Source organism: Amaranthus tricolor, chromosome 17 (genome assembly GCF_026212465.1).
Source record: "Amaranthus tricolor cultivar Red isolate AtriRed21 chromosome 17, ASM2621246v1, whole genome shotgun sequence".
NCBI lineage: Eukaryota > Viridiplantae > Streptophyta > Magnoliopsida > Caryophyllales > Amaranthaceae > Amaranthus > Amaranthus tricolor.
Genome location: NC_080063.1, coordinates 7,547,101 through 7,565,063, shown reverse-complemented (window position 1 = coordinate 7,565,063; position 17,963 = coordinate 7,547,101). Strand labels below are relative to the sequence as shown.

Below are 17,963 nucleotides of genomic sequence, written 5' to 3'. Positions count from 1 at the left end.
AATTCATTATCGTCGTAATTGTCAAATTATACTCCCTCACATCCACTTTAAAACACTTTTGAAAACTATAAAAAAATAAGCTTCTTTAAAAGTATTTTTTTCTTTAAGTTCGAGCCTAAAGTCAAAACGAACAGTACTTGTTCTTCTGATGAAGTCATTAAAGTCACACATTTTTATGTACTATTACTAACAACAAAAATGTCTTCCTAGAGTCTCAAAATGAGATACGCTTATTTTGGAAATTGCCAAAAAACTTATTTTTTAGAATTTTTTTTAAAAAGCTTATAAATGTCAAAACTTGCCACTTCAAATGTCCCATTTGAAATTTTGTATTATTAATCATCACTATTAGTTTGTAATATAAATTTAATCTATAAATTTTTTATTATCACAGAGTACGAGGAAATGAGATGGATAGGTTAAAATCGAATTCAAGACATAAATTGGAGACAGTGGTACTTGTTTAATTCGTCTCAAAGTAATTTAATTATTATCAACATTTTAAAATGAACAGAAAGGAGTATAACATAGATACGACTACATATGATGAAAATATTTAACCATTCCTAACCTAAAAAGTTAACTTCACTGCTAATTTAGTTGAAAGTTTTGTTTGAAACTGATCCATAATATTTTAGTATAACAATAATAAGTCTTTCTCAATTATTGTACTCTTCTAATCGATAATAAATGTGGTTTTAGTTTAATAACAGTTTTTGTTTAAAAAATCATTTTAAATAAAAATATAAAAATAGAAAAAATAAAGATAGAAAAGTTAGAAGATGTTGTTAATTCGACCGACGGTTTGGACAGGTGGATAATCGCAATCGAACAGTACAATTTTGGTTTGCGGAAGAGCACACTCATCGGAGCCAATCTGAATACGATGTGAGTATGGTTGTATTAAAGGACCCACCTACCTCAAACTAACCTTTTTCTCCATTTAAATTCATCCTTTTATTTGTTCCCCCTCTATATAAATATTTTAGATGAAATTTAATGAAAATGAATAAATGATAAATACGTTTACTAAGTTAATTGATTTGAATGATTAAAATAAGTGGTTAAGATGAAGAGATAATAAGTTTGTAAATGGTATTAAAAGAGAGAAATTGAAACTATTGCTAAAAAGAAATACTCCCTCTATTTTCAAATTTCAATGCAAACTTTAAAATCAAATAATTTAAATTGTGAATTTTTAAAAATTCTAAAAAGTTGATATTTAGAAAGTATATATTGAGACGAATCTTAGAAAATCTTACATGAATAGTTTTTCTTTTAGATTGATGAGAAATCGTAGTCAAAGTTTGATGATAAAATTTGTAAATTCTATTTGAGAAGAACATATGAAAACGAAGGGAATAAGGTGCAAAATGAGTAGGACAAACTAAAATAAAAAGTGACGCAAATTAAAAAGAGACGGAGGGAGTATGTGTTATATTTTTTGTGATCTACATTTATTTTTAATTTTTATCTAAACATTTAATTTATTTTTTATTTTATTGATATACTTTCTATTTTTTTATATAATATACTTGTTAATTTTAATTGCCTTATTTTTTATTTTAACCTGTTCTAATAATTTTACATTATTTTTTTGCATATGACATCACTAATTTTACATTCTATATTTTCTTTCTAATTTACTTTAATCCACTATATCCAATCTCTTAATCTTCGTATTAAAAATTAATAGGACTAAAACTATATGTTTTTATTATCACTTTTACTCATTTTGTAATTTTCACCCCATTTAAAATGGGTTATTTCTTTGGGAGTGAATAAATCTTACAAACAAATCCAACCACTACACCAAATGCGTGCCCTTCACGTGCCACTCATAGTCATAAATTCAGATCGCTAACTCACACGTACTCCCACATTTTCCAATTATAAATAAGCAATTTTAAAATAAAAAAATGCATAGAATTTTGGGCAAAAATCAGCCCCTCAAAAAAGAAAATAAAAAAGGCAAAAGAAATACAGAATACTAGTACGTATTTACAGAGTAGAGTGAGAAACAATCACCAACCCCCACCCCTCCCTCTATAAATACCCCACACACTCATTTCATATTTGCTCGCCTTCTCCTATTACCATCTCTTTACCTTACACTTGGTGGTTGGAACTCATCTCTGCCAAGGACTCTCTAATGGCTTCTGGGTACTCTCTCTCCCTCTGCCCCTCTCCCTCTCTTTCTCATCCTTCTGTCTGTTCTTCCGTGATTTTCTTCTCTTTCTAAATTCTGATTTTCTAAATCCGACATTTTTCTATTTCTATCATCTTCTATTCTTGTAATTTTAAGCATTTTTATTTATTTTCATTTCTGTCTGATTAAATGATGCTTTTTTATGTATAAAAAACAAATTAAAGTTTGTCACTCTTCTTCTATGTGAGTTTTTCTTTTGAATTTATTTTGGTTGTTTTAGATCTGCTTTGCTGCATATGGTTTGGTGATTTATTTTTGCTTTGGGATCTGAAGTTTTATTTTACATCTAAATGTATTTAGATCTGATGCTTACTTTATGTAGGATCATAGGAAATTACATAGATCTGATACTATTACTAGATCTGTTGCGATTGTATTTATATGCTAATAATGTCATTAGTTAAGCTTGCGATTGATCTATTTTGTGATGATATTATTTTTGTTGATTCATAATTAATTTGAAATTAGCGTAGGGCTATGCACCTATAAGTGTTTGATTTATTCGAATATTCACGTTAGATAACATGCTTACCTTGATTACTTTAATTAGTACTTTTTATATTTTATTATACTTATAATATTTGACTTTGTGTTATTTCAATATTTTTATATTGAACTATGAATGTCTTAAATTAAAAAAAAAAGTTAACATTATAAAAGTATGTCAAATAAGATTTGATTTAAGTATAAATTTGAACGATCGAATAGTTTTTCATAATGTAGTTTAGTTAGTATTTAGAACGGATGAAGTATAAGGTAGGAGTATGTAGATCAAATATAAAGGCTGAATCACACCAAATATAGCGAGCTTTAAATGCCTTTTAAGATACACCGTAGTCAGGCGGACATCTTATGCGTAATTTAATTATTTCATACACATGTGATTTGTGATAATATATTCCCATGTGCCAATGAATTGAATCAAAAAGAATGAAATGAATAAAAAAGAAATAGGTGATTATTAAAGAAAAATATATTGAATTGTGTGAATTGTCTGAATTATATCAAAAATTATGGATGATATTTAAAGTTTACAATATTTTGTAGTTTAGTGAATATGCATGTAAAAAAAAAGAGATTGAGTTCTGCTGATAATATAAAAGGAGAATTAAATATATAGATGATATTCAAAGAGAGAAGTGTCCGACATGTGTTGTATGATACTCTCTTACAATGAGATAGATCGGACTATTTGATTACTTTAAAGTCGTAATTATAAGTGATCACTTTTATAGTTATAAAAGTGATTACTTTAAAACCATAAGTGATTAGCATTTAAAATTATGAATAATCACTTTAGGATCCTAAATATTTACATTGGGTCAACTGGAGACAGTCTCATTAGAAAAATTGTGAATAAGGAAATAATACAAAGTAAAGGAGACAACACAAAAAAAGCAGTTAGGTTTCAACATTTATTACTCTGTTTTCACCATTTTCTTGATATGTTTGCAATGTCATAGTATTGACAGAGGGAGTATCCGAGTATCATTTACCTAAAAAATATACCTGTAACATGTTTTCTCCACTTATGCTGACATCGTTACACCTTTTTTGTTATAATTCCTGCAATTAGTGCCAAGTGTGTGTCTGCTTTTTTATTTGTCAATTGCTAGGATGGAAAGGTAAAAGTCGGTGGGTTTAAAAATTGGTATGAATATGGCAAAAATTAAAGTAGATGATTGGTGCAACTACAAATGAATAACAAAGACACCTGAATTGTGGAAACGTTTAACATATTAGTAATTTGATACTTATGTGCTATGATATTTGTCATTAATCTTGAATTTCTCTTTCATGGTAGTTCTATGGCCTTAAACATGTCAGTAGTTAGATGTCAACGTGACCTTAAACTAGAGGTTGTATGGTCAGTGGCGCTAATTTCTGCTTGAATTGTATTTATTGATCTGCAGTATGGCATCTCACATTGTTGGATACCCCCGTATGGGACCAAAGAGAGAGCTCAAATTTGCTCTTGAATCTTTCTGGGATGGTAAGAGCAGTGCTGAGGATTTGAAAAAGGTGGCCGCTGATCTCAGATCATCCATCTGGAAGCAGATGGCTGATGTCGGTATCAAGTACATTCCTAGCAACACCTTTGCTTACTACGACCAGGTCCTTGATACCACTGCCATGCTTGGTGCTGTTCCTCCAAGATATGGGTGGAATGGTGGTGAGATTGGATTTGATGTGTACTTCTCCATGGCCAGAGGAAATGCCTCTGTTCCTGCTATGGAAATGACAAAGTGGTTTGACACCAACTAGTAAGTGATGCTAGATACCTTTGAAAATAAGCTGAATGTCCTGTTTTGAAGATTTTCTTTTTTGCTAATATGCGATTGTGCTTCTTGCAGCCATTACATTGTTCCTGAGTTGGGCCCAGATGTAAACTTCTCTTATGCTTCTCACAAGGCTGTGGACGAATACAAGGAGGCCAAGGCTGTATGTGTTGATTGACAAACCTTTTAAAATTCACGCTCTTTGCTTTTTCTATATGATAATGAACCAGGCAGCTATAAATATTAATGTTTGTTCCTTTGCTTGATACATACTCCCTCTCTCCCTCTCAATTTGCATCTCTTTTCATTTTAGGTTGTCTCACTCACTTTGCACCCTTTCCTTTTATGGCAATGACCCTATTTTATTTCTTTAAATCTCATCCACAAACTTATTTTCTCTCTTCACTAAATTTCACCCAAAATAAAATGGGTGCATTCTCATAGGGACGGAGGGAGTACTTAATTTTGAGATGACATAATTGAGTTTAAGCTATGATCTAGGATTCAATACGAAGAAATTCAACATAGAGCTAGTTTGAGAGTTTTAATCTTAATAATGAGGCCCTTGGTTTTCAGATAGGTTTTTAAAACCAAGTTTGAATCGTTTATGTTCATTGGTTTCTCTGTAGAGGCTTTCTGTCTTTTGATTGTATAACATCCTTCTCATATTGAGCAAAAATTTAATGTTGCCAAATGATCAAATTGTTGTTAGTCTGTGTTGCACATAGTAGGCCATAGGTTATTTCTGTATTACAACTACAAGCTTCTAAAAATCTCTACTGGTTTTCTATGATAGCAATTTAGTTTTCTGCAGTCGATTCTCATGCCCAGATACTTAATATAATTTGATCTTTTGTTAAACAGCTTGGAGTTGACACTGTCCCAGTTCTTGTTGGACCAGTTTCTTATCTGTTGTTGTCCAAGCCTGCTAAGGGTGTTGAGAAATCATTCTCTTTGCTCTCTCTTCTTCCCAAGATTCTTGTTATATACAAGTGAGAATTGCCATTATCTATAGATTAACTTCAGTGAACTGTTTTTTGCGTTTTGTTCATTGGTACTGATACTGGCTATGCTTGCAGGGAAGTCATTTCTGAACTCAAGGCTGCTGGTGCTTCTTGGATTCAATTAGATGAGCCTCTTCTTGTGAGGGATCTTGATGCTCACCAATTGCAAGCTTTCACTGATGCTTACGCCGAATTAGAATCTACTTTCTCTGGTTTGAACGTTGTTGTAGAGACTTACTTTGCTGATGTTACCCCAGAGGCGTACAAAACCCTTGTCTCTTTAAAGGGTGTCACTGGATTTGGGTTTGATTTGGTTCGTGGTACAAAGACCTTGGATTTGATTAAGGGTGGATTCCCATCAGGCAAATATCTTTTTGCTGGAGTTGTTGATGGAAGGAACATCTGGGCTAACGACCTTGCTTCTTCCCTTGCTACTCTGGAAGGTCTTGAGAGCATTGTTGGAAAAGGTTTGTGATCTTGCTTACATTTAAAGTAGTTTTCCATATGAAGAAGTCTTTACTAATGTATTTGTTATTTTCTCTCAGACAAACTTGTTGTTTCCACTTCCTGCTCACTTCTTCATACTGCTGTTGATCTTGTTAACGAGACTAAGCTTGATGATGAAATAAAGTCCTGGCTTGCATTTGCTGCCCAGAAAGTTGTTGAAGTCAATGCTTTGGCCAAGGCTTTGGGTGGTCAAAAAGATGAGGTAAATTTTTCTTGTATATTTAATTTAACTGTTAATCTGTTATGGTTCTCTCATTGGTTATGAATTTTGAGTCTTTGATCACTGATTCGTGTATGACAAAATTTTCAGGCCTTCTTCTCTGCAAATGCTGCTGCTCAGGCATCAAGGAAGTCTTCCCCAAGGGTTAACAATGAAGCAGTCCAAAAAGCTGTAAGTAATTTTCTGGAATCTTTTTGTGATTTTTTTTAATGCGGAATGTCAATGGTGAAAAATTTTCATGTTATTGATGTTTGCTGTTTGATACAAACTAGGCTGCTGGATTGAAGGGCTCAGACCACCGTCGTGCAACAAATGTTAGTGCCAGACTCGATGCTCAGCAGAAGAAGCTTAACCTTCCTATTCTCCCTACCACTACCATTGGATCCTTCCCACAGACTGTGGAGCTTAGGAGAGTGCGTCGTGAATACAAGGCCAAGAAGTAAGTTGTAGCCTTTTGAACCCAGCTCTCTAAATCTCCATTCTGCGTAATTTAGCAATTTCTAATAACTTTTCTTTTTATTTACTTTCATAGGATTTCTGAGGAAGAGTATGTTAAGGCCATCAAGGAGGAGATCAGCAAGGTTGTCAAGCTCCAAGAAGAGCTTGACATTGATGTTCTTGTGCACGGAGAGCCAGAGGTGATTATAGTGCATAGTTTTAGTGAAATCCATGTAGAAGTTTATTGTTTAGGATTTTGTTCTAATTGTGTTTATTTTCACTTTTGTAGAGGAATGATATGGTTGAATACTTTGGGGAGCAATTGTCTGGTTTTGCCTTTACCGTGAATGGTTGGGTGCAATCTTATGGTTCTCGCTGTGTGAAGCCTCCAATTATCTATGGTGATGTCAGCCGCCCCAACCCAATGACCGTGTTCTGGTCATCCGCTGCTCAAAGCATGACTTCCCGTCCAATGAAGGGTATGCTTACCGGGCCAGTTACCATCCTCAACTGGTCTTTTGTCAGAAATGATCAACCCAGGTATGCTCTTTTTTCTGCCTTCAATACTTGACCTGATAATTCTGCGCACCTTATCATAGTTTGGACTCAGGAGATACGAATTTATCATATATTCATTTGCGCACACAGGCACGAGACTTGCTACCAGATTGCTTTGGCCATCAAGGATGAGGTGGAAGATCTTGAGAAGGCTGGTATCAATGTTATCCAAATTGACGAGGCTGCTTTGAGAGAAGGTTTGCCACTCAGGAAGTCTGAGCACGAATTCTATTTGAAGTGGGCTGTCCACTCTTTCCGTATCACCAACGTTGGTGTCCAAGACACAACCCAGATTCACACTCACATGTGCTACTCTCACTTCAACGACATCATTCACTCCATCATCGACATGGATGCCGATGTCATCACCATTGAGAACTCCCGATCTGACGAGAAGCTACTCTCAGTTTTCCGTGAGGGAGTCAAGTACGGTGCTGGTATTGGCCCTGGTGTCTATGACATCCACTCTCCTAGGATTCCACCAACCGAAGAAATTGCTGACCGTATCAGGAAGATGCTTGCAGTTTTGGAGTCCCATGTCTTGTGGGTAAACCCTGACTGTGGTCTCAAAACCCGTAAGTATGCAGAGGTTCAGCCCGCATTGTCTAATATGGTTGCTGCCGCCAAGCTGTTGCGTCAAGAGCTTGCCAGTGCCAAGTGAACGGTTTCATAAAGGGTGGCAAAGGCTTACACTTGCTCGAGCTTTTTGGATTCATACAGTATATCATTATTATTGTGTTTCGATTTCCAAATAATTGAATTAGATATAGGTGAGTTTTAGTATGTGGCTCCTTTTGAGGATGCTTGTTTTAGTTTTGTTGTTTTGAAATTTTAGTTTTGATAAATTTTCCACTTATCACTTCTCGGCCTTGGAGTGTTTTGTCCTTTTGTGGCTATCTATAGTGAGATTACTCTGTGTACCTTTATTGTCGGCTTCTTATTTAGAATTATTTCAGAGCTTTAGAACCTGTGGCAGAAAATCTGTGTTGTACTGAAATAATGCTGATTGGAGGGCCCTATCCCAAAAGCTTGAGGACGAGTGAGGTCTCCATGAATACAATATACTCCCTCTTTCTCTATACATCATCATAATCATACTTCGTGTATTTCTGGTCAGGTCTTTAGAGAAGTTTAGCTCATACAAGTCATTTTTTATTTGTTCCTTCTACGTTCTTTTAGATCTTGTTTGACTTCTCTTGCCTCCGCTATGATGTTTTCGATCCCTCAATCTCTATCAATTTATTATAGAAAATGGTGGAGTTATTTAAGTTGTGTAGATATAATCTAAAGAAAGTGAAAATACAATAAAATACATGGACAAGAATTACAAAAAGTAGTGTGTATGTTAAAATAAAAATATTGCAAAATAAAAAAAAATATTAAAATAGCAATGTTAACAAACTTATAAAAATGGTAGAGTTTGTTTAAAGGAATTGTACATCTAAATGTAGATTTTAATTAAAAGTCATATAATTCTCATCTTCATTTGTGATTGCAAAACACCCTCTTCGATGAGCCCCGACAAAGGAAAAGGGCCATAATACCACAGTTCATGTCTGTTGAAGTGGAACTAACCTACGAAATGAAGAATTTAAAAATAATAAGAATATTTTCTTACATTTTGATTCTGAAATATGGACCTATATCAAATTTTACACTACAATCAAAAAAAAAAATAACCACGTCCACAATGTATAGATGTTGTAGCAAATGGATCAAATAAATAAAGGAACTGATCATCGTTTCAATGAAAATGCAAATGGATCATCTTTGTTATCAAGAAACCCATTATAAAGTATAGTCAATCACAACTATCGACACCTATAGAGCCTCTCGTATCAGTCTCTCTGTGACGGCTTTTGGAAGGCCCATCACACTATCAGTCGTTCCAACCTGCAAACGTAAGCAGTAAATTATAAAAGCTTATAGCAAAAAAAATCCAACACCTTCATAGATGAATATGATGGTTCTACAAACAATGCACTTTTGGGGCACTATTAAGTGCTAAATCACTTGAGCAAGAGAATTTCAGTTAGTCTAGTGGTTGAAGGTTTTTCCTTTCAATCTGGTGACCGGTTCGATTCTCAGCACCTACACGAAGGTTCAATTCCCTCTCCCCAAGTTTACCTCCAAATCAAAGAAAAAAGATCGCACTAGTTACCACTTACCAGCTTCAATCATTGTATATAACATGGATGAAATTGTCTTCTAAAGTGAAAATCATATCGAATTGATACTTATGGTCTATGTTATTTATTGTGATTATACGACAAGGCATATAAGATTGTTCTATTATTGCATATCCTGAAAAGCGAGATATATGTAAGCAAATGGTGAACGGAAAACGAACCACTTCCTTAACCAACGGTAATACGAGTGGATGTTCAATTATCAATCCACCAGCAACGTTCAGCACTGCACCCTCTTCTATCTGAAAAATGGAAGGAAAAGATCATTTGTCAATAATTTTTCGACTTAAAAAGAGAAACAGGAATTCTGCGAGAGGTGACTTGCTTACAAGTTTGTCAATAATTTCATCTGAAATGTCATCAAATAGAATCTGCGAAGATGTCAAGTAGCAAGTTAACTTGAACCCAACATCACATCGGGTGGAAATTTGAAGGTGATGAGCAGGGAAGACAAAGATATTGCAAGGTTTCAAGCAATAACGAGAATCTTTCATTTTGAGCTTGGAAAAAGCAGGGAACATGTATTTTATGTTGATAACAGAGTATGTAGTAAACTAAACGTTGCGAGGAAAGACAAGCAAAATGTACCTCGACTTTGTCCCATTCCCCTTTCCTGAATCCTGTCTGAAGGTTTGTTACCAGAACAGAGCTGACAGTTGACGCTTTCCTACCTGAATAATCTGCCAATCAGACATATAAGAACAGTTTGAGAGAAATCAACACAGTTAGAGCTGAAGGGTTCTAAAGCTTTAAATTGTGTAACAAAGGTCATTGATTCCAAAATACTTATGATTCCAAACCAATAACATATAGTATCATTTTAGATTGAGAAAATTGTCAAAATCTATGTACAAAAACTCACTTTTCATCAAAAACTACCATTTATTTTCTATTTTTGTCAAAAACTACCTACTAAAATACATTTGCTTGTCAAAAGCTACCAGCCGACAGATTTTGACAAAGAAATGTATCAAAAACTACCTTTTATATATTGTCTTGCTTCCTCCTCATTAGATGGCTTTTCCCTAATCATTCCTTCATAAACAACCACCTGGAGACATAAAACTAGAAAAATAAGTAACAATGCCCATACTTTTGATGAAAACCAAGAATGAAGAAAGCCAAAATAACAATTAACAACATAGATGAGGAAAATCGACAAAAATGCAATCTAGATCTTAGTTTGTTACCGATGCTCAGTTCGGTTTTGCTAGAATAAACATGTTACTTACAAAATTTCATATATGAACATAAGGGATTGATAAGAGGAAAAACAATAAATTTTCCCTTTGCTTATCAATGAAAAATGATGGCAAGATTTGTGTCCATGTATATTAGTAATGGAACAAGGTGTGCTCCTAAAGCTAAAGGGCAAGTTAATAAAACAATCTGCACTACTACATGGATATGAATGTTGGGATTTTAAAAAGGATCATAGAATGAAGATGGGAGTAGCAGAATTGTGAATCGATGAATGAATGGGCATACCTTGAGGGATAAAGTTCAAAAAAATATATATATAAGGGTTTAAGAATAGCAAATATTGAGCAAAAGATGATTCAGGTATGTGCAAAAACGGGGTATTAGCGTACCCGTAAAGAAAATAGAAAGTTGGAACTTGGGGGACTTAAAAAAGAGGACGAGGAAAACTGAAGATGACCTAAAAGGAAGACGTATAAAGGGATATGAAAATTTTAGGGTTATAGGTTAAGATGGTAGAAAATCGAAATGAATGGAGAAGAATTTGTGTAGACAACCACCGGAAATGATCTATTAGTAAAGGAAGGTTGCATACATCCGACCATTTTAAACCTTGCCTAGAACGTGAGTCACTTAATAGCATTGGAGTAATGGAATATTGTATTGTATATTAGCATCGGGTTTATACTTCTATTCTTCATAATCACCAAGGAAGTGTGTATGTTAAGTAGTGTACTTCATTGTTAACCGGCGAAAATATGAATTTATTTCAGTACAAGAGCTTAAACAAGTATGAAAGTGCTCATTCCTATCAAGAAACAATTGACTAAACCTCACTTAATCATTCAATTAGGAAAAAAATAAATTGTTTGCTAGATGTACTCAGAGCTTTTGTTATTGATTAAATTAGCATTAAGTGCAATTGAGCTCTTGGTACATTCAAATACAATATAAGTCCACTCTCAACCTTAAATCTTGAAATCTTAGATCTTGTTTGGTTGACGCCAAACAGCTTAAGAATTTGAACTTCATAGGAAATGTCAAAATAGATTGTGTTTGGTTAGCAATTTACTTCCAACAACTTGTACGAATTTAATCAATAGTACCATGTGTCAATTCAAAATTTATAAGGCCAACCAAACAATATTGTTCGATTCCTAGGAAATAAGCAAGTGAATTAAGTTTCCATGCATCATATATTCCTTCGAGAATTTTATTCCGACGGCAACCAAACAAGTCCTTATTGTTAATTGAGTTAAAGAAAAAAAACCCAAACTTAAATAGTTTCTACTTCTACAGCACAGGGAACATGACTTGTGTCACGTACACGAGTTACAACCATAGGTTTTAATTCACAATATTCAACATGACAAAACTTAGTATTTTGATAGTTGCTTTGTATTCTATTTTTTATTGGGAGGGGGGGGGGCAAGTGCTTAGCTTTGTCCAATATATTTGTATTATGGTTTAAACTCATTAGTCTCATTACTAATGTTTAAAGTTGTGTCCAATATTTTAGTAAATAGAATAAAGCTCTTCTCATCTTACCTAACTTCCCTAAATAATACTCTCTTTAACCCTCTCAATTTGCACCACTTTCCATTTTAGTTTTTAACACTCATTATGCACTCATTCCTTTTTTTGGCAATGGTCCCACTCTTTTCTTTTAATGTCATTGACAAACTTATTATATCTCTCCATCATAACAACTCAGTTCTATCACCTACTAGTTTTTTGTCTTATTTTTCAACCTAATTCCCCTTACTAAATTTCAACCAAAAAGTATTAGGTAGGGGTGTTCATTAGCGGGTACCCGGCATTTCAGGTACCCGGAAAGCTGGGTACCGTTTTTAACGGCTCGATTAATGCGGGTACCCGGATTTTGGGTACCCGAATAAAACCAGTTTATTTTTTGTGACTTTTTGAGAAGATTTAATTGCTAATTATATAACAGCTTTTTAGTAAATTTTGGCAGAATTAGAGCATAATTATTTTCGGCTCTATGAGTGAATAGAAAATCAATTGTAATACTATTCACAGAAACTTAGAAAAGGAAGCTCGGTTTTATTTTACATTTTGGAAAAAGGAGCACTTCTTTACGGTTACATACATTCAGAAGAAGACAAAGACTACACTTATAAAGGGAATACAGAAGAATTAAAAACATTGTGCTTCAGCTTAGATATGCATATGGACTCTCTTAAAGCACAAAAGTAAAAGTGGAAGTTTGAAAGAAACAGTTTTTTGAAAACCCTAAAAAACTAATTGTCTCCTTTAAGCGGGTCACCGGATACCCGGTAAAATTTAATAACGGCCCATGACCCGACCCAGAGGTTGCAAATTTTTAAAAAATTTGACCCACCATTTATGTTGCGGGTCAGCAGGTCGGGATATTTTGAATAGCTCTGGTATTAGGTGCATTCTAAAAGGGACAATGGGAGTATGTATTTTTACTAGTATCTAGACTTGAAGAAAGTCGATAACAAGTTACATAAGGTTTTCTCTAGACTAAGCATCCAAAAGATAAATTTGCTCCTTCCTCTACCAAGCTCATCATGAGTAGAAATATTTCAATCTCCATGAATGTTCTAGTTAACAAAAACTCAACCAGGAAATTCCTCCTTGCTAGAGGAGTGTTATTACTTTGTGTTTAGATTCCATAAGACGTTTCTTCCTTAGTCTAGGAATATAAACCTATCCTAGTTGGTGATTAAAACCCCTTTCGCATAAGAAAGAAAGGAATATAGAGTGAAGTTGGGGAAATTAATGCACCAACTTTAAAGGACCAAACAAATACTATATAAGTTTTCATCAAGGCGATATATTGTATTTATAGATGAATTGAAAATGAGACAGATGTAAGAATAATGTACTCTCAAATAATCATCCTCTGAGGGTTGATTCAAGTATGGATATAGTGATGTATCTAAGGTTTGAACTTGACCTTCTCTGAATTAGAGGTCAATGCGGTGTGAAAGTCCAAAGTAAATCCTGCAGTTTCTTCCTATTATATGCAATGCCTAAAGCTCCCCTAACGTATTCAACAAGCTTGATAGAAATATGTATTTACTATTTTACTTGTTATGGGGTAGGAAGACCTACTTTTAAGTTTAGGAAAACATATGTGGCCTAAAACTTCAAAAGATATTCAGGCCCAGGGGATTATGTTTGGACTAGGCAATGTTTGAACGAGACAATCTACCAACTGTCAATGGTAAAATCTATTTTATGGAAATGTTTGCCTCCCATTTGGTCTCTCCAGAGGTCAGAATCGTCTCCCCACTTGATCTCAAACTTCTAGGTAACATAACACTCCCAAAGTTTTCTGCCCTAGAATTGAGGAAGTAGCTATGCATGTGTTGAAGATTTTCTCTACCACAAAACACTTTTTGCTTTTCACACAATTCATGGCCCTCCTATAGAATGACATGGATTTAAATAAACAAATGGACTTTATATTTTTAGTGAGGGCTGATAGAAAAAATTATACTAGTCCCAAAAATTTTGACTTTTATTATATAGTATCATCTTTAGATTAATTAACCAAGTCTCCCTCCCCACCCCCCGCCCGCCCACCCCCTTCCCCCAAAAAAGAAGAGAGAAGGTCATAGCTAGTATCCTCTTTCATCACAAAAAGTCCATTCAAAAGACGATTTGCAGGGACTCCTTAATCATCAAAAACTAGCAACTCTAAGAAAATGCACAAGATGTTTTCCCACTACGCTTATTACTTCAAAGTATTGGCAGATGGCAAAGATGGACTCCTAGTTACAGGATAAGAGAAGACGAAATAAAAGAAAGAATGAAATTCCTTGAGAAATCTAATCCTAGTAGCATGATGTCTTCATTATCCTCCATTGAATGAATTATGGGCTTGCACACACACTAAAAAAACTAAAAAAAAGTCACTGACCATTAGCAAATTTGTTGTCTTAAACCAATTGTCTTGACCAAAAAAATTTACATCTCACATATTTTTTGTTTGAGGATTCTCTCAATCCACTTCTCCATAGTATGTAATGATCATACATCATTCAGATTAACAAAAATCACATGAACAAACTTGCACGCTGAAGTACATTTTTAATGGAAAGAAGCAAAAGGAAAAAGTTAAATTATACTTGGTCGCCTGTAATTAAGATAGTGGGTCCAGCATCAATTCTGTGATCATCGTTTGAAGGCTTGGGTAATATGGCTTCTTCCTGAGAAGATATGGCGATGAATTAAGTAAATATGGAATCCAAAGCAAGACTAGCACATCCTTAACAACAACCTTAGCGAATACCATCAGAATTGATTAGTATGAATTGTGGGAAGTTGGAACAAATTCTTAATGCAACAGAGCTTCTACTAGTTCTAGAGCTACCAACATATTCCTACAACAGGCTCATCACACATAGTCAAGTGTATCTCAATGCAATTACAAAGCTAATAAGAGAACAAGTTACAGTCCAAACATTAGCACTATCCAGCAGGAAAATTTCCATATATTTGTTTTGCTAGAAATTTTAGCGATGATTAAGTAAGCACGAAATGCAAGCATTGCGCTGAATTTCAACTTAATCTCAATTCTCTCATGAAACATAATGGAGGACGGAAGGCACCTGATACAAACTAACTCTTGAAAAATAATGATACATTTCATAACGCATCAATTTCCAAGAACTAGCCAATTATGAAAAGAAGATGAAGAAATAACAACAAAGAAAATGTTATAGTGACCAGTCTAATCCTTGCAATGAAATGTCCTGAGGCTATAGTTAAATCTTCAGAGGCCATTTCTAATAAATCATAAAGGAGAGAATCATCTTCCCCATTTAATTAAGAGGCAAAAATAATAATTTACAAAACCAGAGAGCATTAGAATAGCATCACAATATTGTAACAATGCAGCAAGTCAGCAACAATAAATGCACTAAACCGTATGGCGACAGATCTGAGAAGGCAAAGGAGTCAGAGACTGACATTAACTTGAGAAAGAAGAATCATTGGAACAAGCAGTGAACTTTTATATCAAATATATGCACTAGCTATTCACAGTACTAACTTCACATCTAGATTAACATACCAACACTGTCTACTGCTATTAGCAGGTCAAAGTAGCTATATCTCCAGAATTCTACATATTACAGCCCCACACTAGAAAGAACAGCATTGTTTGATGGCTATTAAAAAACAGTTGAGAAAAGGGTAGAGATTGAACGGAACACAGAATCCCCCAGAGAAACGAAGAGGAGGTAACATTTCAGTACAGTTTTCAGCTTACAAGTATTAATATGAACAAATATAAAGCAAAGACTAAACAATTACAAATAAAATGCCTACACTCAAGAAATGCTGCAAAAAGGGTAAAACACTCTTAAAAGTTTGTGTTAAGCAGTTATATAATGAATTTAACAGTAACACGCAGATAGAAGAAGAAGAGGGCACATACAGTGTCGGCTGCAATGAGCAGTGTTGGTTCAGTATCGTTCACTTGTTTATCAGCTATTTGAAGCTTGGAGATGATAGCATCAGCCTGCGGAATATCCAGTCACCATTAGGCTCGTAGAAGTTAACTTCACGGAAGAAATGTATATGTATTACACATGTAAAAGGAGATGAAGAAACATGGTGTTTACAACAGAGAATTTAAACAAAAACATAAATATGAAATTATGCAAAATGCCTTGTAATTATATTACTCTCAGTTTCATACTCGAACACAGCTAAAAAAGGAAGGAGATTTTCTTAGCCTGACCAAATCATAGACACACTTAAATTGTTCATGCCATGCTCTGCAACCTTGTAACAAATTACTTATGGAAAAAAAATAGCAAGTGTCCAACTCAAAAGAAGTTGTCCAAAAATTCAAAATGGAACTTGAATTAGAACACAACAATACACCATTGACCCAAAGCCATTAGTGAGTCCCAAAAGTGTGCGGAACCCCAGACTTGTTTGTTAGTGATAAGATAACAAACAGATTGTTTCCCATTGACCGTCATATATAACTTCACACAAATAAAAGTGTATAGGGTTTACTAAACCATTGCAACACAGTTCATTATAATTTGATACCAAATAACTATAAATACTTGGTAGTTGGTACCATCGAAATATCACAGCATATATAAAATTCATACAAAGTTGCAACTAAATCAAATAAACCCAAAAGGCTATAATAAACTTAAAAGGGAAAAAAATTAGCACCTTTGCCTCTGCAAGGGCCATGACTAAATCTTCTGGTTTCTCTTTCCGTATGGCTTTTTCATCTATATCTGCAGTCTGTACGATCAAAATTTCAGTCAAATAAAAACCCCAAAAAAGCTAAAGTAATCATAAACTAAAGAAGCTACCAAGATTGTGAATTCATAGCCCATCTCCGCCATTATTTCCCTGCGTGCTTTAGATTTGGAGCCCAAAATAATCTGTACCAAAACCCAAAAAACATTTGTAATTTCATATTAAATTCAATAACTTGCCCAGCAACAGTATTGTATCAGTTAACTGAACTATATAGCGACAGATATCCTCCTCCAAAATGCTTATTATTCCCTCTCTTCTTGCTTGAAGGTATTTTTTAGACTATCCCCGAATCAAAAGAAGAACACAACTCCGATTGTTAAGCAATGTAAACTATCGAGCAGTTAGAACTTAGAAGAATGAGATGGTAAACAACAATGTAGTTCTATAAAAGAGTACCTTGAATGGGAGAGTTTCGGACTCCATTTTCAGTTGTTCTGAGAAGAATTGATGAGATGCTGTGGGAAAATGCAAGCCAACGGATGATGTGAAGGATTAAAGTCGCTCCCTTTGATTCTCGGTATATAATCTTTTTTCCAACAGAAATTACAGCATTTTATAATAGATAATTTATATAAAACACAAATTGCAATGAGAGACGCATTAGACATATGAATTAAATAGTCCAATTAATGCAAATTAAAAAAAAATAAGTATATGAGCTTCTTATTTTAAGGTTGTCTCTTTAATAGACGGTCTCTGACAAGAGTAGCTGTATATAAAACTACACTTATCTTTCTCTATTATTCTACAAACCACCCCTAATTAAATTAAGTTCTCAAAACTACTCATATCTTATTTAATAATTTTTGAAAAATTAATTAAGTAAATAAAAACTTGATCAATCTATAATAAGTTGGCTCACGATGAGATGGTCTTAATAAAGAATTTGTCATTTCTGAAAGAATTTTGCTAGACTAAGAGTAACAAATGAATAAATTAAATATTTCCTCCTATTCTTTTTACTTGTCCCTTTTTTATTGGGTAAGTTCAGCTTAGTTGTCTCATTTCTTTTTTTTTTAATTGATTTTTTACCAAATTATCCTTATAGCCCTTATATTATTACAAAATTAC

General features: G+C 34.0%; 2 protein-coding genes across 6 annotated transcripts; one reads left to right on the top strand and one right to left on the bottom strand.

Moving 5' to 3' along the window:
- The first annotated feature begins 1,935 nt into the window (after positions 1–1,935).
- LOC130804490 (5-methyltetrahydropteroyltriglutamate--homocysteine methyltransferase-like) lies at positions 1,936–8,195 on the top strand. The gene is made up of 11 exons (XM_057668941.1): positions 1,936–2,163; positions 4,123–4,473; positions 4,564–4,651; positions 5,353–5,480; positions 5,568–5,959; positions 6,038–6,201; positions 6,310–6,390; positions 6,492–6,658; positions 6,752–6,857; positions 6,947–7,197; positions 7,306–8,195. Exons 1-11 carry the CDS (start codon positions 2,153–2,155, stop codon positions 7,874–7,876), a joined length of 2,310 nt encoding a protein of 769 aa, XP_057524924.1. The 5' UTR covers positions 1,936–2,152; the 3' UTR covers positions 7,877–8,195.
- Positions 8,196–8,326: 131 nt separating this feature from the next.
- Positions 8,327–17,423, bottom strand: LOC130804491 (uncharacterized). Of its 5 annotated transcripts, XM_057668944.1 has the most exons (11): positions 17,289–17,423; positions 16,943–17,014; positions 16,797–16,871; positions 16,039–16,122; positions 14,726–14,806; positions 10,386–10,455; positions 9,993–10,084; positions 9,734–9,775; positions 9,566–9,646; positions 9,037–9,108; positions 8,327–8,790 (listed from the first exon to the last, which is right to left on the bottom strand). In XM_057668944.1, exons 1-10 carry the CDS (start codon positions 17,313–17,315, stop codon positions 9,037–9,039), a joined length of 696 nt encoding a protein of 231 aa, XP_057524927.1. In that variant the 5' UTR covers positions 17,316–17,423; the 3' UTR covers positions 8,327–8,790. The 5 variants fall into 5 exon arrangements, with proteins under 5 accessions (XP_057524927.1, XP_057524928.1, XP_057524925.1 ...); XM_057668942.1 differs by lacking the exon at positions 9,037–9,108 and having other exon boundaries at positions 8,328–8,790; XM_057668943.1 differs by having other exon boundaries at positions 8,787–9,108.
- Between the last annotated feature and the right edge of the window lie 540 nt (positions 17,424–17,963).

Excerpts from the sequence above, each read along its gene's own strand:
- LOC130804491 (XM_057668942.1), bottom strand. The coding sequence starts at position 17,315 with ATGGAGTCCGAAACTCTCCCATTCAAG. Across the intron at positions 10,085-10,385 it reads AGCAAGACAATATATAAAAG|ATTATTCAGGTAGGAAAGCG; the intron begins GTAGTTTTTGAT and ends TCTGATTGGCAG. Across the intron at positions 9,776-9,992 it reads GGGAATGGGACAAAGTCGAG|ATTCTATTTGATGACATTTC; the intron begins GTACATTTTGCT and ends ACATCTTCGCAG.
- LOC130804490 (XM_057668941.1), top strand. Across the intron at positions 5,960-6,037 it reads TGAGAGCATTGTTGGAAAAG|ACAAACTTGTTGTTTCCACT; the intron begins GTTTGTGATCTT and ends ATTTTCTCTCAG. Across the intron at positions 6,391-6,491 it reads ATGAAGCAGTCCAAAAAGCT|GCTGCTGGATTGAAGGGCTC; the intron begins GTAAGTAATTTT and ends GATACAAACTAG.